Source organism: Equus asinus, chromosome 4, assembly GCF_041296235.1.
Source record: "Equus asinus isolate D_3611 breed Donkey chromosome 4, EquAss-T2T_v2, whole genome shotgun sequence".
Taxonomy (NCBI): Eukaryota; Metazoa; Chordata; class Mammalia; order Perissodactyla; family Equidae; genus Equus; species Equus asinus.
In genome coordinates, this window is record NC_091793.1 from 106,456,193 (window position 1) to 106,479,364 (window position 23,172).

Genomic DNA, 23,172 nt, shown 5'->3' on the forward strand with positions numbered 1-23,172 from the left:
CATCTAGCAGAAAATGTATTTCTAGTTTTTTTCTTTTTCCGGGGTAGGCAATGTTTATTAGCAGGTGTTAAGAATACAGAATTGTAACAAATCCAGAGTAATGAAAAAGGAGGCAGGGCATGGCTCCCCTCCCCGAAGTGAGGGCCCTGTAACTAGGCCAGTGGAGCAGGACCACTTTGACTTGACTGTGGACACTTTGGGCCCAGCACCCTCCAAAGAACAAGCTCCCAGGCAGGAAGGCTCCACACAACATGGGGAGTGGGGGAAGTAACACCCCCCAGAAGAGTCATGAGCCAGGTGGCTTGGCTTCTGTCCACTGCATACCTTAACAGCTCCAGGTAGGGGTGTTAGAAGACAGGGCTAAACCTATCCCTCTCCAAACCAAGGAAGAGGTTTGAGGTTGCCAGGTCCTACGGAATATAAGAAAGCTACTTCTGGTTGCTTCCTGGGTCCTGTTCTTACTTTTAGCACACTTACATCACAATTTAGATTTTTAAAGATAATTTTCTACAACTTCTTTAATGCTACTTCTGTCATGGAAACTTTTAGAGTCATAGAACAAATCTTTTACTATGAGGCTAAAAGTCTGAAAATATATTCAAACATAACACTAAAGCTATTGAAAATTAGGTTAAAACCTTATCGAGTTTTACTAATCACGGATTTAATTATTCCGTGGATAAAATAATACCCTATGTCATGATGCATGGTGCATTTCTTCTTGAAGGAGCTAGAAAGCCAAAAAATGACTTTTTTCTCTTTCTACAACTTCAGTACTGTCCTTTTATGCATGCTTTTAGTATTTCATGATTGCTGAATTGTGGAAGGCACTACCCCTTTTGAGTTGAATGCTGCAATTTTCCAAGTTAATTCTGATGTGCTGTCTGAAGCAAGTTTGAATTAATAAACTATATCTACATTAAGAAAAGTCAGATTTGAAAAAGATATAATATACTCATAGTTTATCAGCAGCAGTAATACACGTTTGGGAACAAAAAATTTGTGTATATTAAAGAAATCTTTAAAGATGTTGGTCACTATTGCCACAGTGCACCCAGGAAAGAATGTTATATAGCAAAAGTGCTCTTATCAAAATCACTTTTGATCTTCTTACCAAGAACCACACACAGATTTTGACCATCTGGTAGAAGGCAATCTATTCCAAGACCTTGAGAAGATAGCTCAAACTCTGTGATTCTATGAAATATTGAAAAAAATTTATACCTCAGCTGCTTCATTTCCTTGTTGAAATTCTTTTAGAGTCTGCTGAAATTCTGGTTCAATCTTCTTAGCTTTCTCAGCAGCTGTCTGCTTTTCTTCTTCATAGGACATAGCAAGTATGCCCAAGAACAAACTCGCCATATAAAAAGCAAACCAAAAACTCATCACAACAAAAAATATCATGTAGACTTTCCCAGAAGCATAAAGGATCTAAGAAGAGGCGGACAATAAGACAAAGACGTTATTTGTCTTCCTGTGATCTCCTATTTTAAAATGAGAAATGTAATTTTGTTATGAAAATAATTTAGCTATAAGTAGAAAGTAATCACAGAACAGTTTAAGTTCCGGCTCTACCTGAAAAATTAAGCAAAAAGCTCTTCAACTTGAAGGTATAGATGTAAGATACAAAATACAAGGTAACACCTAAGGAATAATTTAGTAATTTATTTAACTTAGAGTATTTGACTTTTATATCTTCATTAATAGAGAAAACATATTGAAAGGAAAAAATTTTCATCTCTCAATAAAGAAAGCTGGGCAGTCTGAATATGGAAGATTGTTTCCTTAGCAGTAGAATCTTTAAATATATAAAGTTCAATAAAGTCAGAGAATGAATGTTTGGAGATTATTTTCTTCTGACCATTACTCTATGGAAACACCATAACAAGGTACAAGGTCAGGTCTACTCAAAGTGTGGGGAACAGGAATATTTCTGTCAGAATAACTGCATTGGTGAAGAACCTTTAGGCAAATTACATGCGAAAGTCATACAATTCACTTATATGAAGTCAACTAATGAATAGAAAAATACAAGATTTTAGATTTCCAAACTGAGCATGGACTAGATTTTATTTCATAATAATTAACTAAGAGATCAAAAAATTTAAAAATTTAGAAAATTATGAGTAGACACTACAAATCCAAAATATAGTCCACTGCTTTATCCTCATTGACTAAATTGAACAAAATTCAAGAAAACAAATGAGAATAGTTTTAATTTTTAAGCATCCATTTGAATTAATAGATAAGTACTATTTACAGAAAATATTGTGTTGATATAACAGTTACTAATGTTTACAGATTAGTAGGAGTTCTAACATTCAACCAGAAATAATTTCTGATTAATCTATAGTATATTTGTCTTTAAAAGTATTTTTAACAAACCCTATTATCCCAGTGAGTTAACTATTTAGGATTTGGTTAAATATTTTTCCCATTGAACTAGCTGTCATATACATTGGTACATTCAAGAGTCAGTAATAGATACTATGGAGTATATCCCAGGCCACGAACATTAATAAACATTTATGTTTATCACCTCATTAATTCTGTGCAGTACCTTTGTGTGGTATTTACTGTACTATTATTTCCAATATGCAGAAGAGAGATGAAAATGAGATAGGCAAAATGACTTGTCAAAGATCTCACAGCTATGAGGGAATGCCCAAATCTACAACTTTTTTTCTTTCCACCATATGAAGCTGGCAGAGGATAAAAGTATACACTCTTATTAGGATGGAGAAGAATACAAATTCTAGTTCTATTATATTTTACTATAAAATCGGAGCTAATTATAGCCCCCATATAATAGATTTGTTAAAAAATCAAATGAAATGATACATGCAAAGATCTTAGCCCATGGTAAGGATTCAATACACATTAACTATTGTTAAGCTTAACTCCATTCCATGAAGACTGATACTTGGTTTTGTTCATTTCTGTACCCATGGTGCACCAAACAGTACTTGGGTCAAATAAATATTTGTTGAATGAATGAAGAATGATTTTCTCCAAAACATGAGCTGTACTTTTTGGGGATAATTCCTGAATTTCCCTAGCCATAATCAGTTTAGTTTAGGGCAATGCTTACAGTATAAATTCAGTCCAAATCAAAGCAAGCCTTATCCACTCTAGTTAATAAAAACTTAGAGTGTGGGGCCGGCCCCATGGTTGAGTGGTTAAGTTCGTGCGCTCCACTTCAGTGGCCCAGGGTTTCCCTGGTTCGGATCCCGGGCGCGGACATGGCACTGCTCATCAGGCCATGTTGAGGTGGCATCCCACATGCCACAACTAGAGGGACCCACAACTAGAATATACAACTATGTAGTGGGAGGATTTAGGGAGAAAAAGCAGGGAAAAAAAAGAAGATTGGCAACGGTTGTTAGCTCAGGTGACAATCTTAAACATAACAAAAAGAAACCTTAGAGCGCAATAATGATGAAGGTCCTGTATGGACTCCAGCACCAGGGCACTTCCAGACTGACTGCTCATTTCACTGGTAGTGAAAAAGGATTTCCCTTAAACCAATGCTAAGAAGAATAGTAGCTAACATACTTTGAGGGCTGTAAAGAAAAAAAAAGCAAGACATTTACTATTGTATAACGTGGCAAAATCCATAAATATTCATTTATGTTTTTTGTTTATTAAAATTTCATTAGGCATTTCTATGTGTTAGATGCTGAGAACACAAAACTTTAAAGAAGACAAAATATTCCTTCTTAGGTAGTTCATCTCCTAGTGGGAGGAAGAGCTGAACAGGCAATTAAAATAACTGCTATCAGAGGCAATTATAGGGTACTGTGGAATTCTGGTGTAGGATATGCCTAACTCTGAGAGAAGGGCTTGGGGAAAAGCTCAGAGAAGAAATCTGGCTTTGAGGCATGAATTTGAGGCATGAGACTGAAGACAGAAAGAAATGTGAATTTAGGCAGAGGGTACAACATACACTGAAACAAGAAATTATGGGAAAAGCTCATTTAGGAAATCAAATAAAGCAGAGAGTTTATATTGGGACATTGGTAAGAAATAAATCTGGAGAGCATCTCCCAGTTCCTATGGGAACCTCATCCCATAGGAATCTGGAAACCACTGAAGGATTTTTAGAAGGAGGATAACAAGACAAGATTATTTTAGAAATAAGTTCCCAGTGTTGTGGAGGAGGCAAACAGTTTGGGAAATAGTATAAATGTTAATCTTACAAAACTAGAAAAATATAGTTTGCATAAAGAAAAATGCAACTTGTAATATTTTCATATACTTCTTTTACTAGAAATATACTTGTGCTACATGTATGTTTAGTTTACTTGATTTTAATTTAATAATATATCATGAACCTTTGTGCCAAAAATATATCACATAAACCTATCATTTTTACTGGCCTGTACACACACCCACACGCACCATAATTTATGTACCCAATTATAAAAAGTATGGTGTGTGTGTTTAAAAAAAGAATGTTCTCCTTCAACTATAAATATTTTTGGAATTTAAAGTAATTTATTTATTTTATCCAATATCCTTTGATAGTAACTACACTGCTAAAATAACACTGCATAGTCTACTGTGATAAAACTCTTAAAGGAAAACTGGATCTCCATTTTAACGAGTATTATTATCTTTCTGAGAAACTACGGCACACAAATAATGAGTTATGAAGAAAGACACTCAGAATTTGGATTTCAAGTCTCATAACAGCAAGTCTGTTATAACTGGAGCACAGTTGAATATATTTATTTTTTTTAGCAACTGTTTGTTATATGTTTTTTTCTTTTTCTTTTCTTTTTTTTTTTTTTGCAGAGAAGGATTTGCCCTGAGCTAACGTCTGTTGCCAATACTCCTCTTTTTTTTCTCCCCAAAGTCCTAGTGCATGGTTGCATATCCCAGTTTAAGTCCTTCTAGCTCTTCTGTGTGAGCCGCCACCACGGCATGGCAACTGACAGACAGGTGGTGTGGTTCCGTGACCAATAAGTGAACCTGTGCAGGCAAAGTGGTGAAAATGCTGAACTTTAACCACTAGACCCTAAAGGCTGGCTCTGAATTTTAAAGGGGAATAAGAAGAAATAGAAGAATTGAGGAGAAAGAATACATTGTAGGCATTCAATAAATAATTGCTTAATACATGGTAATCTCATAGGTTCAAAATTTTTGACTAAAGAATTAGTACCTAGAAATGCTCTTTACTTAGTTAATATCGAATGTATGATATTACAGAGCAGAACAGTGATCTCTGGCAGATATGAGTGTTGTAACTTTGGGGAGGTTATTCAACCACTCTGATCTTACTGTCTTCATGCATATATACAGATATATACATAAATACATATATACATACATATATATATACTGATCTTGCAGTATATATCATATATATACTGATATATATACATACATATATATATATATACACTGATCTTGTAGGATTGCTTGAAAGATTAAATGAGATATCATACATAAGGGCACAGACTTGGGCACAGTGTTAACATATAGCTGGACATTCAACAACTCCAGTTCTCTTTTCTTCTATCCTCAACTTCTTTTCCACATAAAAATTTAATAAACTCCATTACACTTGACCATTATTTTAGAAGGGAAGAGCATGGCACCATTCTTACATGCAGTGCAGATTCTCTCTGTTCTTACCTGGTGATAAAGTGCTTCAGGGTAATCCTGTGTCATTAGCCGAAATAGGGCAAGTAAGGCCCAGCCAAAACTGTCAAAATTTGTGTAGCCATCATCGGGATTTATGCCAGCTTTTACACACACATATCCTTCAGGACACTGACTAAGAAGACAAAGAAAGGAAAAACTGTTTACTCTTACGGGACTTTTAGATTATGGCCAAATCCTAAATATAGAAACCTGACCATGAATCATAGAGGGCTCCCTTTTCCACAGGGAGTAACTGGTCTTCTCCCAAACAATTCCCAGCAAAAAGGCTGCAAATGAGTTAGATTTTAAATTGATATAAGTGAGCAGTTGTTAATTAAGCTAACAGAAAAAAGGGCCTCACAAACAGTTTTTGCCAAGCCTTTGTTAAAGATTTCTTTACTACCCAATATCAAAGAGAAAGAATAATTGATGGAAAATCACACTGATAAAAATACAACCGCAGTAGGGGAGGGCTTAATTTTCAAATGATCTCACCTCACTCCCTGAGATCCCATTATTTAAAGGTGAGAAAACATTTATCACATCAATAATTCGGGAGCAGTACTTGCATTTCAGTAGAAAGATCAGATTAAACATTTATTTCATTTCCTTTCATGGAGTCTTCATACTTTTATCTACTGGGGGCTTGGGTGTTGTGGTCAATTATTACAGCAGTGGCCTAGTATTCTCATACTTTCCCCTACCCACACCCTTGTATAGCTAGCTTCCACATTATTCTGGCTTTGGCCATGAGACTTGTTTTGGACATTTGTTAGCAGTTAACAAATGTGATGCAAACATAGGTTTAAAAAGTATTTGTGCATTGAGGTTGCTAAATTGCTGACCCACAGAATCTGAACAAATGAATTTTTGTTCTTGTCTTAAAGCATGAGCTTTTGGGATATTTTACCACACAGTAAAGTATGATGGCTACACGTGCAACATTGCATGACTTTCTCTTCTGGCCTTAAAATGCATCATTGTGATTCTGACTATCCATGACCAGATAATTTCAACAAGCATTTCAGGTCATATTTGAGTTTGGGATGTCCATAAAAATGGGTAGCTAGAGTGAGACTGGGTAGACATCATGTGATGGAGGCAAAATTTAGATTTGAGAATAGAATGGAATCCCAGCAGTAGCTGGGCAAAAAGAGTTGAGCAAGTGACAAAATGGCTAAATCATCTGAATAAAAGTAAACTACATAACTCATGCTCCCCTCCCACCATGTGCCTTTCGTCAATCTGGGCCCCAGGGCCTATGAAAGAGCTGAGCCTACAAATGGTTGTCAAGTCATCCCAGCTGAGAAAGTAACATAAGAAATTACATGAGTCATAGTACTGCTGAGAAGCACTTTACATAATTTTCTTATCTCTTCATCTGAAATTATAAGACAATAATACTTAAGAACTTTGTCATCTCACTGAAGAATTATTTATAAGCACCATTTTTAAGAACAATAGGCTCTTTGTTAATGTAAATTACAATCATAAAAGATATACAAGCCATAAATAAGTGAAATAACAGCATATCTTCACTATTTCTTTTCTTCAAAGGCTTCCGGCCAAAGAAAAGATTATATTGTTTTTCTTGATAATTGTCACTAGCTCTCAGGAACACTGAATGCAGAAAATCAGATCCTTGTTTAGGTCCCAGCTCTGCCATTTGCTAACTTCTTGACCTCGAATAAATCATTTAGCTAGTCTGCCTATTGCGTTTTCCTGTGAAATTGGATTAACAGTATTCCATATTGTACACTTCTCAGCATAGTTTTGATGATAAAATGAGATAATGCAATCAAATAGGAATCACTAGTAAAGCAATAATCATTCAATAAATACTACTGATTGGTGATACTGACTTGATAGAAGAAAATTTTAACACCACTTACCCAGCATCTGTTCCGTTGCCACAAAGGAGAGCATACCTTTCTCCTTCCAAATAGTAAAAGTTTTCTGTTTCTGAAAAATAAGAAAGAAATGATATTCTATATCTAATATTGAGTAAATAACATATCTGAAATCTATTTAAATCTGCACAGATGAACAGTGCTCTCTAGTGTGAGAAGGAAGGAGCATATAGCCCAGCCTTTTTTTATCTAGGAGGCTATCCTAGCATCTGATGCACGGGCCAGAAGACCTCAGGCAATTCACCTGTTTCACTGCACTGAAAGGGACAAAGCTCAGCACAGAAGGAGGAGAATCTCTTTCAAAATCATAATTCAGAAAAATGAATATAACCAGCCAGCTATGACTAGACACCGGAAGGAAAAATTCCCAAGGCTAATCTGTTTGAAAGCTGAGGTCCTCTTCTTCCAGGGCTTACTCCTGATGACCTTCCTGAGCAGAAGACCAGATTTTTCTGTCTGTAGGCTTAATTTCCATTCTCTTCCCATTTTGAAGCTTATTTTTCTCCATGGAGCATCCCGTGCCAATTACTTTCCCTGATGTCACCTAATGTCCAACACAACCCAAGCTAATCTGAGTGATAGCCGTAGAATTTATCCAGGTATCCTTATCTGTTGTCAATCAAAATGTAAGTTGTGTATTTATGGATATCAGTCACCAGAGTTGGGAACATGCATGCAAAAACATTGGTTTTTTCAGGTTTTGAATTCAAATCACAGAGATCAAACCCATCAGTCCTGAGGGTGTGTATGTGTATATATACACATATACATAGCATACATATATATATATACACACACATACAAATATATATATGCAACAATGTATATACATATACACAAAATTGAATTGTTCTAATCTCAAATAAAGTCACTTTAATTTGTCACCTAAAGTAATTTTAGAAAAATTTTTAAATCATAAATAGGAACCATTGATCAAACCTTTAAAATGGCAGTAAAAAAAAACAAATGAAATTTGACATTAGTAGAACTGGGCAGTCTGAAGTACTTTCTAAATCCAAGGACTATGACATGGTAATTAGGTTAAATAATGTTTTACAAATCTAATATTTTCAGCAATTTCTAGCATGTTCTTTGAGGAAATGGAATGACTAGAACTGGAAAAATTTTAAAGTGTCAATCTTTAAAAAGCTATTTCTTTATAATATAATATTGTACTTTAACAAAGATGAAAAGAACCTGGATTCTATTTTCTTAGCAATACTCAGTGAAGTAGCAAAATTCATTTATTTTTTAGATAACTAGCATATTTTGTTACAACATCAAAGAAACCAAAGGGTATTCCAATTGGAATCTAAGATCTAACATGCCTCTCCTGGTGTCCTCGTCACCAGAACTAGGACCATGAAATAGATACATATAATAAGGAAACATTTCACATACTCATATACTAATAGTTTTGTGTTACTTGCATTATAATCATATTATGAGTAAACCAATGAGCAAAATTAATCAAGATTTGTTTTAGAACTTATTAAATCCAAAGTATAAATAAAATTAATGTAGAAGGACTATATAAGATTTATCAATACTTTATTTTTATTAGTTGAAAAATATGCTTTTATGCTCAATATCACTAGTCATTAGAGAAACGCAAATTAAAACCGCAATGAGGTATTGCCTCATGCCTGTTAGAACAGCTATGATCAAAAAGACAAGAGATAACAAATGCTGGTGTGGATGTGGAGAAAAGGGAGCTCTTATGCACTACTGGTGGGATGGTAAACTTAGGTACAGCCACTATGGAAAAGAGTATAGAGGATCCTCAAAAAATTAAAAAAATAGAACTACTACATGATCCATGATTCCACTTCTGGGAATATAACCAAAGGTAACAGAAACACTAACTCAAAAAAAAAAAATCTGCACTCTCATGTTTATAGCAGCATTATCTACAATAGCCAAAACATGAAAACAACCTAAGCGTCCACTGATGGATGAGTGGATAAAGAAATTGTGGTATATGTATACAATGGAATATTATTCAGCCATAAGAAATGAAGAAATCCTACCATTTCTGACAACATGGATGGACCTTGAAGGCATTATGCTAAGTGAAATGAGTCAGACAAAGATAAATAGTATTTGATCTCACTTATATGTATAATCTTAAAAAAAAAAGCAAACTCAAAGAAAAAGAGATCAGACTTGTGGTTAGCAGAGGTAGGGGTTAGGAGGATGGGGAATCGGAGGAAGGTGGTCAAAAGGTACAAACTTCCAGTTATAAGATAAATAAGACTAGGGGTGTAATGTACAAAGTGAGGATTATAGCTAACAGTCCTGTAGATACACAGGAAAGTTAAAGCAAATCTTAAAAGTCCTCATCACAGGGGCTGGCCCCGTGGCCGAGTGGTTAAGTTCGCGCGCTCCGCAGCAGGCGGCCCAGTGTTTCCTTAGTTTGAATCCTGGGCGCGGACATGGCACTGCTCATCAGACCACGCTGAGGCAGCGTCCCACATGCCACAACTAGAAGGACCCACAACGAAGAATACACAACTATGTACCGGGGGGCTTTGGGGAGAAAAAGGAAAAAATAAAATCTTTAAAAAAAAAAAAAAAAGTTCTCATCACAAGGAGAAAACTTTTTTCTTTTATTCTTTTCTCCTTTCTTTTCTTTTTATTGTATCTATATGAGAAGATGGATGTTAGCTGAACCTATTGTGGTAATCATTTCACGATATATGTAAATCAAACTATCATGCTGTACACCTTAAAAGAATATAAATGCTTTTACTTTTTTCTAAATACTGTCAGAAAGGACCTGATAATTTTAATATGAGAGAAAAATCCAACAGGAGAGTATGGCCTGGTGAGAAGGGAATAGGTGTTTTTTTTTTGTGTGTGTGTGTATGTATGAGGAAGATTGGCCCTGAGCTAACATCTGTGCTAATCTTCCTCTATTTTATGTGGGGTGGCACCACAGTGTGGCTTGACGAGCAGTGCTAGGTCTGTGCCCAGCATCCGAACCTGCAAATGTGCTGCTGCCAGAGCAGAGCGTGCAAACTTAACCACTATGCCACCCGGCTGACCCTGGGAATAGGTTTTAAAACCACATTGAGCTTAGTTAGAATCCTAGTTTTACCACAGAGTAGTTACACTACACTGGAAGATTCACTGAATTTCTCCGAACTTCCGTTTCCTTGTTTGTAACGGGGGTTGTTTATATCTCCTCTGCAGGATTATGGTGAGGATATGTGATCAGGCATGTGAATTACTTATGCATAAGAGATAAGCAATACAGATCTGGCATTATTTCTATTAGCCTAAATATTTTCAGTATTTACCAAAGTATAACTCAAAGCATTTAAAATGAACAGCAGTAATTGAAATCTAACAATAGTAAGAATTTCTATGACGTAGGCCATTTTTTGATTTATAAGGTCACCTCAAAATTTCTAATGAGTAAACTTACATTTATATTTTAAATAACTTTATGAAAGAAAGGTAGTATTATGGGGATTCTACTCTGATGAAATTGCAAATAAGACTTTGGTTATATTTAATTATTTTTTAAAGGAAAAATTTGCAAAATTTAGCAATTCCAAACTTAAGTTTTCCTGATTTAACTATCTGAAGATTGGAACTTTGTGATCCTGATAAATGAAACTGATTCAAATTAGTATTTGACCATCATTACAGCATTGACAGGAATGTATTCTGAAGTTGAATTTGTTCCGAAGTCGAGTGTTCAACATTTCTGTGAAGATTACTCTGCCATTAAGAAAAATGCTATTTTTTTGACATAGATGGCAAGTGATTCTTACCTCGAATATAATATGGGTTTCCAGTTCTGTTGTGCAGGGTTTCAGTTTCATTTTCTTGGGGCCATCGCAAACATTTATGCTTCAGGTTGCCCATGAAAAGCCCCATCCCAATTAGAGAAAATATGCTCAGAAAAAACAGAGTTAGGATAATGACACCAGTAAGTTTCTTCAAGCAACGGATCAGGATCCCTACAGAAGACTTCAGACCTGAAAAGAGAAAGTTTTGTTTTTGATAAAATAAAATATCTGAGTAAAGCAGCATTCGCAAACTTCTCCCATGGCAAACATGTACTCCATTGAAATCAATAGCTTTGTGTTTTATAATCTAATTCATCATTATCTAGGTCTAATAAGTAAAATAAATAAAAATACAAATGTTGAGGTTTCTGTACTATGCTAATTTATTACACCTGACAAAATAATTCAGACGCAATATTTTAAAATTAGCTATTTATCTATTTCTCTTTTCTACATAAAGAGTAGGCTTTCTTTCTTAGTTACTGCTTTTCGCATAAATCACCATCATGTCTAATCGTAAAGGTATAGATAAATCAAAACGAGTTGAAATGTTGTAAAAACAAGATTAGCTTGAAATAGAAGTATTCTACACTATTCTTTCACTAACTTTTTAAGAATTTAATTTTTGGACCTGATTAAGTAAAACATGAAAAAGTTTTAATTATTAGAAATGAGAATAACACACAGCTATGATATATGGGCTGTATTTATATCAGAATACTTACTAATTGGGAATTCAACCTTAAAGCTGGCTTTATTTAAGAACATTCATTTTTCTAATTATTAAATAATACCTGCTCAATTCTGAACACATAGAAAGCAAGAAGAAACAAAAAACAGAAATAACATAATTGTACGTCATAGATGAAACTAACTTTGCTGCCCTTCCTCCCCTCCTTCCTTCCTTCTCCTTTTCCCTGGCTCTCTTCTTATTTGTTGGTCTGTTTATATTTAGGATCTTAATAACTGCTCAGCTCAACAATGGATGAGAATAAACCAGCTCTGTGACGTTGAGCAAGTTATCAACATTTCTACGCCTCCATTTCATTATCTTTAAAACGGGGGATAATAACACCTATTTCATATATTATTGTGAGAACTGAAAGTCTATTTTTTTAAAGTCACTTCCTCAGATGATTGGGCCTCTTGAACGTAGCAGAATAGGGCTGGAAAAAAGTCATTCTTATGATTAAAGAAATGTGATATCTAGATGAAGTGTACAATTTTAATTGCTAACATACTGAAATACATGTTTATAGCTTACTTTTGTTGCCACTTGGAATTATATTATTAGTTTAGTTTTCTTTTTTTTTTTGCCATATGCAGTCTTTTTTAAGTGTTAAATTAGAAATGGAATTTCCACATCAAAATATACGACCACACTTAAGTAGTGATACAAACGTTCAGATTGTTTTCAAGAGATGTTGAACCAATGTATAAACAAAAGACTATAAACATATAGTTAAGCCTTCACTAAACTGAGACATTTGACAAAACATTATTGCCAATTTATTAGAAGAAAAATGGGATAACTTTACTTTGATGTAATTTCTGTGATTACCATAATGAACTTTTAAAATATGCATATTTGCACTATGTACTTTTTATTTGGTAACTGTCACGAGCCCTTGGTATATTTTTCTACTGAAAAATGTTTTTTCAAATTGTTTTGTTAGAATTATTTTTAAGAATAGCAACTCTTACATAAGAGTATGTGTGTGAAGTTTCCTGTGGAGCTTTAATTTTAGTGGTGACAATTTGTTTGAAAGTAAAACAAGTCACCATCAAGTTTCACAGAATCAAGTTTATTAATAATTTTCACTGTTATCTGCCACATGCCAATTTTTATTTTGATTTCCTGGTATAACTTTCCCATTCTTTTTTCTTTTAAACTTTCATTTTGTTTTAGTTTAGGTGTAGCTCTTGTGGAGTTTATCTCTAATTTAATATTAATGTCTCTGAATCTTGACAGAAAAATTTAAGTGAATTGCATTTATTTTCATAAATTGGCATTATTTTTGGATTGGCCTTCACCATTTTGTTTTTTGATTTTTTTATATTCTCTTTATGATTTACTATGCATCCTATCCTAAGTAAACTTTAATTTATTTCTTTTTTTCTCTAGTATTTTAGATAAAATATATCCATTTTGAGAACCTGTATCAAACAAGTTCTTATTTTGAACAAACATGTACTCTCTACATCAAAAACAAAACTGCCCACTATAGCCTCACCATATAAGGAAATAACCGTATGTACGTTCTTATATTTCTCCATTCCCACTACTCAGTTTTTAATATAATTTAGGACTTTTGATCTAGTTATAATTGTTGAATTTTATCTATTTTGCACTGTATATTCTCTTTCATGATTTATAGGAAAGGTAACATTCAAATTCTTACAAAGGCTTGTCAGGAAACATGAATTCATGCAAATAGGGAGTGGAGAGGACTTAGATGACTACGCCCAGCGTAAAGGGGCAGCTGCTCCTCAGCTACAGCTGGTAGCGGCCAGGCAGGTCTGTGGGTGGATCAATGCTGACAATTCATCCAAGTTAACTTAGATTTTAATGTTAAAATCACCAGATTTTTATAATGTTGGCATCTATTCCAAAGTTTTCTAAAACACAAACAAAATAGGACTCTAGTTCAAAAATGATCCACAGATGTTCATGTTATAACTTCTGATTTGTAATATTTGCATTCTGTTTTGCAACCCACTAACAACATTCATTTGGAATTCATTCTCTGTTGAAATGATTTCAGAGTTCATTGTGATTAGTTTGGGTACTAAATCTTCCCACTGTTGAATATTTTACTTTCATACTTTTGTGTGTCGGTAGACATTCAGGGAAGATACACATGTGAAATTTCAGAGCCCTTGCCAGAGCTGAGAATACCTCTCTGCTGACTTCATGCGTGAATGACAGACAGGTATAGAATTCTGGCGGCACAACCTTCCTGCCTACACTTCCCCCCAGCAACTCATGCTTAATATTATCAAGAGCTCTAAGGAGGATCTTTCCAAAGGCTCTTTTCTTTGCTTTTTTGCTTACAGGGTTTTCAAAAGACTTTTATTCTCTAATCTTTTAAATTTACAAAATTTCATATGTCTAAGTGTATATTTTAGTTTTCTTTATCTAGTCTAAGATGAGCCTTTTCCATTTGTGGCTAAGGTCTTTCTCAAGTTAACGGATTTAAACATTTTTTTCTAGAGTATTTTTGAATAATTTGTCTTTTATATTAGTCTGGTCTCTTTTTTAGGATCACTACTTATTCATAAGATGGAACTTAGTTTTCTCTTTCACGAATCCATCCCATTCATGTTTCTGCTGTAGTGATAGAGAATTTCTCTAGTTTTTCTTTACACATGTGGTTTTGTTTTACTCTGACATAATACTATGCAGATAAAACTATACTTTACTGCTTCTATTACCATCGAATATTCACCATGGGTACTATAATTTTTATCACTTCTTTGTCTTAAAGGTATTTTTATTTGTCTATTTTATTATCTCATTTTCATCTTCTACTTGAGAGAGTCTAGGTTTTCCTCTATTGGGACTACAAAACAGATGATTTCTAATGTTTGCTTCTCTTTCTTAGAACACATTACTTTTAAAGAAAAAGAGAGGGTTATTTTCATTCTCTTAAATAACATGTTTCTCTTTCTGTCCTGTAAAATATTGTCATACACTTTATATTGCTGGTATGTGCCTTATTTTCTTCCTTGAAAAAAAGAGGAGTTCCAATGAGCCTGTGTGCTCTCTATTCTAGTGAGTGTAATTTTCTTGTATTAACTGGGATTTCCTGATTTCCTGATTTATAGAAATAACCCTTACCTTTGATGCTGAGAATGAAGATGCAGGTGATGCAATTTTATGTTCTAGTAATTTGTGGAGAGTAGTAAGGGAGTTAGGACTGTGGAAATTCCTACAAGGGCAACTCTCACTGCTGGTTTCTTTACCGGGTTTGGTGAAGCTGCCATGCCACAGACCATTTTTATTAAACAGTTTTATTGAGATATAATTCATAAACCATACAACTCACCCATTTAATGTGTATAATTCAACATTTTTGTATATCCACAGGTTTATGCATCCATCACCACACTCCTCAATCTTTTTGCTGTTTTCCCAGCCTGGACTCCAGGTACAAAGCGTGCATGTGTCTGGCGTTCTTCATGGTGTGCCAGTGCACAAAACCTGCCTGTAGGGCTTACTGTTGGTATTACTACACTTGCACCTAGGTTTATTGATCCAACTCTTTCATGGTACTTCTGACTCATAGCAGCTAAAAAACTCTTGAGTGGAGTTGTTCCTATCTGATTGTTTTTATACATTCTGAACAACAAATTAGAAGTTGCTGGTGGGATTCTCTAGGCTATCTTCAGGAATGGGAGCTGTAAATTAGTCCTCAGCATCTTCGGTCAATGTGCTCACAGCTTTACCTTACACAGGAGAACCTCCATTGTGGCTGTGGATGCACCCTCTCCACGCACTCAGAGCTAAGGAGAATTTACCTTATATTATTTTCAGTGCAACTGGTTTTTCAACGCAATAAGGAAAAGAAGAAGGTAGACTAGATATCTGTCTAGACTGCTGTTTCTCTCAGAAGTCTAAGGACAATTTCGTAAGTTCATATTTAAGAAGTAAGAATAAATAAATAAGAAAAAATAGAAAAATAATTTGTTTTGATTGATCTCTACACTTTATGATCTCTACACCCACCTCAAATAATTAACAGTCAAATGTGATATTTTTTCTTACCTTTCCAGGAGTGAAATATATTTAAAAATCAAAAAATTCATTCATTTCAAAGCTGAAACACTGTCCAATTTAATATTTCTCCAAGGAATAATAGAGGAGTTCGAATGAATATATGGGAGCACGTAAAACAAAATTAAGAAAAGGAGCTCAATGTTATTTCTTACCTTGGTTTAAAGGAATAATTTTCAAAATTCTCAAATTTCTTGTAATTCTAAATATTAGAATGAATTTTAGAGGAGAGTATCTTGTTATATGCCTGTGGAATTAGATTAGAGTTATTTAGAAATCATATTGAGTCTAGGCTACTTATCTTTAGCTTTTTAGATGCTTTGAAACTTATTTTACAACTGGATATCCAAAGTTTCCCTTTCTCTCAATATTCCATTTTGCAAATAGTTTCATTATTGATCAGAAGACAAAGATTCCTACAAAGTGCAGGATAGTCAAGTAAATATTAACCCACAAACAAATCAAGAGAGTTCATGAAATTTTGACACTGTGAGTACTCTTAAATCCATATCAAATACTTTATATTATGTTCACAAATATTTTACCTAATTAATGAAAAAATAGTTAAAAATAAGAAAAATCCATAGTTTCTTAAAGGAATGAGCTTCATTTTTAAGCATTTAAACTGATGATGACGATGATGATGATAGTGATGATGATGATAATGATGATAAAGATGATAATGGTGATGGTGATGATAGCAGAAGGCAGGGTGTGTAGTGGTTAAGGGCCCAGAATCTGTAGCCAGATTGCCTGTGTAGAAATCCAGATTGTCTCCACTATTTTCTAGCTGTGTGACATGGAAAAATTGCTTAATCTTTCTTGCCTAAATTTCCTTAAAGGTAAAGAAGGAATAATAATACTTTCCAATTCTGAGGCTTTTTGTGGGGATTAAATAGGTTAATATATGTAAAGCGCATAGAAGGGCCCATGACACACACTAAGGACTAAGTGTTAGCTAAGTGTTTGCTAACAGCAACGGCAACAGCAGAAATAATGGTACAATGGTAGTAATAGATAATAATTTCAATGATATTAGCTACTATTTTTTGATTGCTTACAACATGGCAGGCACTGATTATGCTGTTTATAAAGGTTATTTCTTTTTTAAAAAATTGACCCAAAATCTATAATAGAACATTATTTTAAACTATTTTAACAGGAGTTTGATGCCAGTGATTATTTCCTTAGCCATAAAACAGAGTACACAAAATAGAAGCATTAAAAAAAATAAACACACATGTAAATCGTTAGAATTTAATATAACACTCTAGAAAATGTATGTGTGTTTGTTTAAAACATCTTATTCTGATAGCTGGTATATTTACTGGTCTTGAGCAATGTAGGTAAATAAAATATAGACTGGAGACAGAATCGAATATGCTAGGATCCTCTTCTAAGTCTCCAGCAGGTTTTCCGTTCACTGAAACAATCATTTAAAATGTAAAAATTCAATCTCTATTGTTTTCGCTTCAGATAGTAAACAGAGATAATATCCATTCCTTTCATTTTTATTGCTTATTCTGAGGAGTTTGAGCTGCCTGAGAGAACTCACTGTGATTATGATTTATGAAATATCTTTTATTCACAGAATTTTGCAGGCAGAAAACTTTGTCAACCTCAATGTTTCTTTATGAAAAGCATTTGCTTAACAAGATAGTATTACGATGTTTGCAACTTAAAGAAATACTCACTCAAACAAGGTTACGCTGAAATCCAGCCAGTTCCATGGATCACCAAAGAAATAAAAAGATCCTGCCCAGATGCCTCTTGCAATGAGTTTTACAAGTATTTCAAATGTGTAAATTCCAAGCAAAGTATCCCTGCAGGAAAATTTTCATATACACATTAAAAGTGAGAATAATGCTTTGTCAGCTCTGAAATACACTGTATATGATAAATATCTTAGAACCAATCAACCAACCAACAAATCAACCAACCAGACAACAATCAAAAAAGCACGTGTCCCCTGAACCATAAGATAGGCCTTTAGATAAGGCTTCTAGAATGGGCTATGTCTTACTGCATTAACCATGAAATTTGACTATCAATTTTTTCAAGTCCTAGCTCAGGGTTATAGTCTTCATATATATTTAGATAAATGATGAAAATATCAAATACCAAATTTATTCCACATTGGAAACTATACAATAATTAACTAAATTGTAAAGGAGTATGAAAGAACTAATTTTATTGTATGTGTACACAAGGATTTTTATGGTGAATCAGTATTATATTTACCTTCCAAAGACAACTAATTTTAAGAACAGAATTAAAGCTCGAGAGGTAGCATCAACAAAGCCTTCTTCCTAGAAAATGTAATTGGCCTTTCCCACATTGTAGTCTCATGTAAGTCAAACTACTCACATCTCTTAGGAAAGAGAAGAGAAGTAGAACAGAGAGGAAGAAAGAGAAATAACTTTTTTAAAGAATGGAAAGAAATAAACGTTATTTGAGTTTGAAGCAAATCAGATGTGGGAGTGCAATAGTAAGGAAAATCCAAGGCACTGAAACACTGTATTAATTATTAATAATTAACTTTAAAATAAAACCTCACTTGTATGATACCATAGACATAGACACAGCTAACGACTTGCACATTTATGTCGTGGTAACAACATGTTGGGAAACAGAGACATTTAAAATCCAATTAAGAATAATGAAGAGGTAGAAAAACATTAAAATTGATCAATTAACATATATGCATACTTGTTTTTACTTGGAAAATTCATTAATTGTGGTATGTGTATAAATATTTTACTATGTACAATGAATATTAAATTATATATGAAATATAAGTATTAAATTGTACAATGTTTTAATATGTAGTATATAAAGTACTGTAATACAATATATTAAATATAAAATATAATCATATATGAGATTATGTATAATAAAATTATATAACTTACTGTAATGCTGCCCACCATTTTGGCAAATTAATCATGGTCATAAATACGCAGTCAATCAGGACACTAGTTAAAATTAGCAGTCGGAAAAAGGTAGGTTATGGTCAAGGAATAATGGATAATAAATAATATTGGAAATTATGTTTCTATAATCTGTTTACATGTATATACACGTATGTGATAAGACAGTTTCTTAAATGTTGAAAAAGTATATACCATTCACATTGAAAAACAATGAGCATTAAGATTTTTTAATATTTACTACTGCTGTGTGTACTAGAAAATATATTTTAAACATGGAACACTTAGTGCAGTTATAGTCTAGATTTCAATATGACCTAAAAAGAAATATCAATTCAAAAGAGAAAAAGACTGCAGCCATGTTGAATAGAAAAGTTGCCTTTGATATTAGTACAGTCTAAAGTCAATAGAAAAGGATATGGATGTACCAAAATCTTAATAGTTGTTCCTCTAATTGAACTGAAAGGAGACAATGTACACCAGGTGGCATTGAATCTAAAGATTGTTCTCTTTCTATTTAACACCATGAAAGTCTACAAGAGGAAAAAAGAGCATCAAGTGAAGTTAGAACTAGAAACTATAATCTCATCAATTATGTAACATATTGCCAATGATCGTTTCAATCATGAATTCTAACACTTACACTTTTATTTTGATATTCTTTTACAGACTAAATCAAATGGAATAGTTTTCTTTAAACTTTTTCCATTGCTATTTAGGCTTATTTACTACTTTTTTTCTTTTTTGTGACCAATGTTCTACCTTAAAAAGCCATTTGCCACACACCAATCCTCAAGTCTTCCTGTAGAGCTAACGTAGTAGGAAGAGAACTATATCCTGATGGCTCATGGAGGTGCTTTTAAACACCAGAGCTCAATGAATGTAAAGAAAGTTAATTTTATTTCAAAGCAAATAAGGTGTGGAATTACAATGGTAAAAATCACCCAATGCACTGAAATACTGCATTAATCGTTAGTAATTATGTATGATATAAAACCCAACTTGTATGTTATCACTGACATAAACAAATCTAAAACAAAAATTTACATCATGTAAAATGAATATGTTGGGGTATAGAAGCATTAAAAACAAAAACAATGAAAGATCAGAAATATCCTAAAAATGAGTCTATATATGTATATTTGTGTATATGTGAGTATCTATAACATATAGAAATATACACAGCAAAAGTGTGTATGTATGTATGTCTGTGTGTGTGTTACATAAACACATATATACACTTTTACTATATATACATATCCATTTGGAAAATTCATTTATTGTGGTGTGTGCATAAATATATCATATATAGTGAATATTATGTGGATTATAATATAACATAGTGTATGATATATAGTATATAATGCAATGTGATTCATATATTATACTAAAATATGTATTAAATATAATCTATTATATACTGTAGTATTATATATTATATAATATGTAATTATACAGAGGGTATGTAGTTACTATATATTGTATTTAAATGTATGTACAGTACAAATATATTAATGAATGCAAATATATATTCATCAATATTTTATGAACATCTTTTCTTTTTTTTTTACTTCTTTTTTTTTTCCTGCTTTTTTCCTCCCCAAATCCCCCCAGTACATAGTTGTATATTTTAGTTGTGGGTCCTTCTAGTTGTGGCATGTATGAACATCTTTTCTAAGTGGAAAACGAACTGTGCCATAATTCTCCTCAACAAAACATTTTTCCAACATACAATTTGCAGACATTTTGGCCTGTACTGTAGTTATTTTCCTTCACTCCATTTTAAATGCAAAGAGAAAATCAAAAGGGCCAAAGAAAATAAATCTGATTATTTAGGATATACTTTCCATATACTTTCTAGAACAATCTCAAACTTCACCCAAGATGTATGTGCAACCAATGAGCTTATATGTCATTGTGAAGAAATGAGTAATACCAGGTATAACAATTTTCCAGTTAATGTTTAAGTGCTGAAATTGTTTATTTAATTTTAGAATTGTTTATTTGTATGCCATCTTTAACAGAATAAACTGAATATAATTCAAAATTTTAACATCTTTGTGTCATCATGAATAACTACTTTTTATACTAAGTTATCCTTGCAGTTTGAGGCTTGTTTCATTTTTCAAAATGCTTGGTTTTGTCTAGGTTTGTCTAACAAACCTAGAGTTGCCTACCATGTCTGTATACACTACAGAGAACTCAGAATTCTGCTATAGTAGACTTACCTCTATGCTTACTGTGTTATATCAATTATTATGACAAGCATAGCAAACACTGAAAGCAGAGATAATTGAGATGACGACTAATATTTTCACTACAATGTTCTCAAGATTTTACAAGGGTTTTATAGTTAGTGTCGCATAATGCCCATGGAGGCTACCAGACATACTGGAGTCTTTTGGTTAATGTACATATTTACATTGTAAATTGCCATACAAGGCATTCCAAAGAGTTGTGGCTGTACAAAACGATCACTTTGCCTTCCATCCAGAGACTTTGGTTCAATTTCTTTTCACCCATTTGTTAATACTCTTGAATGCTCCACAAGAACATCAAATTACATTTTTCCACAACAAACCTAATTCTCATCTCCCCCAAACTTGATCTTTTTTTATAGTTATTTCATTTTTGTCAGTACCACCACCATTCTTCCAGGCTGGAAACCTTGGCATTATTAGCCAAGCTTCAAATCCTGTTATTTCTTCTCTGTTTGTTTGTTACCTCTCTCTCTCCTCCAAGATACTCCTACAATCCAGGCCTCTTGACATCAGGCCTGGATTACTCCCTCCTATTGCATTTTTCTGACCCTATCTATTCCATGCAATAATAATTTAGAAATCTACAGATTAAACCTTGCTTAAACATTGCATTTATAGCATCAGTCTTTTGGTCACCACATTAAATCCATGTTGACATCTCCATTACCTCATCTTATTTCCCACAATTTGCAACACAGTTACAAAGGTTCTAGTTCTGTCATCACCCTGTCTCTTCCCTATTCCAGAATTAATCTCTGCTCTTGCCTGTTCATAGAAGATCTTCCCCTTCCCTTGTTAAAATTTGAAGTGTTCTCCAAGCTATAACTCAAATTCTATTTCCTTAATGAAAACTTTTCCAGCTTTGTCAGTCCACACAGATCTATGCCTTTTCTAAAAATAATTATTCTTATTTTTATCATTTTGTGCTTGTTCTAGGATTGTTCAAATATTTATTAGGTTCCTCAAATCATTCTGGGGTTAAAATAGGATGTGAATGTATGAATGAATAAAAATGATAAATAAAATATAGATTGGCTCTATTTTCCTAACCTGAATAAGCTCATCAAGTTAAACATTTTAAATTGTTGTATATATTATATAAATTTTATACTATAGTTATTTTTAAATCAATAACCTTAAGTAGCCAGTACTCATACTCCCACAAAACAAATCGTTTACATTAAGCATTAAGGCATAGCTGTGTAGCCTATTACAAAGCAAAGCAACCCCAAACAAACTAACCAACCAGGCAAGCAATGAGTTTTGATAAAAATCTCAAATATATGTGAAATTTCTTATGCAGTTTTTGATAACTTAAAATTATCTCCTAATTTATTCTTCATTCTCTTTTTTCATTCTATCTCAATTACGTTTTTTGCATGTCCAGAAAATAAAATAATAAAGATGTAGTCACGGTAACTTCAACTAATCCTTACATTTTTATTCCTGTAGTATGGGTCCACATCTTCCAAGGGCTCTGACACCATTCCTCGAGGAAGATTTCCATAAACAAATGGAAGCTCTTTTCCTACTTCCAAGTCAGCGTTTGGCTTTAAATCTTGGTGTTCCTCACTGTCCTTTTTAGCAATACGCTGTTTCATAAGTTCAAGAGACTCTCTTGTGAAGGGAACAAGGCTTTTAGGTTCTGGGGAAGCCATTTCCAATTTTGCACCTGTAAGAAATATATTTTCTTCAGTTCGACAAAATTTGGGTATATAAAGAAAAATTTAAAATTACAGAAGATTAGGATAGGAATAAAAAGAGAACAGAAAACTACATGCATTTAAAGATCATTCCTGAGTTTTGCAGAAATTCGAGTTGTTAAACTAGGTTTCGTTATACTTA

General features: G+C 33.4%; 1 protein-coding gene across 2 annotated transcripts in view; it reads right to left on the bottom strand.

Moving 5' to 3' along the window:
* Window positions 1-23,172, bottom strand: part of SCN7A (sodium voltage-gated channel alpha subunit 7) — an 87,339-nt gene that overhangs the window by 44,574 nt on the left and 19,593 nt on the right. For both annotated transcript variants that reach the window (XM_044768768.2, XM_070508043.1), the window contains exons 2-10: window positions 22,764-22,999; window positions 19,487-19,599; window positions 19,049-19,138; window positions 17,831-17,959; window positions 16,292-16,383; window positions 11,342-11,548; window positions 7,542-7,611; window positions 5,641-5,782; window positions 1,225-1,431 (exon numbers count right to left, since the gene is read on the bottom strand). In XM_044768768.2, coding sequence (XP_044624703.2) covers window positions 1,225-1,431; window positions 5,641-5,782; window positions 7,542-7,611; window positions 11,342-11,548; window positions 16,292-16,383; window positions 17,831-17,959; window positions 19,049-19,138; window positions 19,487-19,599; window positions 22,764-22,999 — 1,286 coding nt within the window. The remainder of the gene's footprint in view (window positions 1-1,224; window positions 1,432-5,640; window positions 5,783-7,541; window positions 7,612-11,341; window positions 11,549-16,291; window positions 16,384-17,830; window positions 17,960-19,048; window positions 19,139-19,486; window positions 19,600-22,763; window positions 23,000-23,172) is intronic.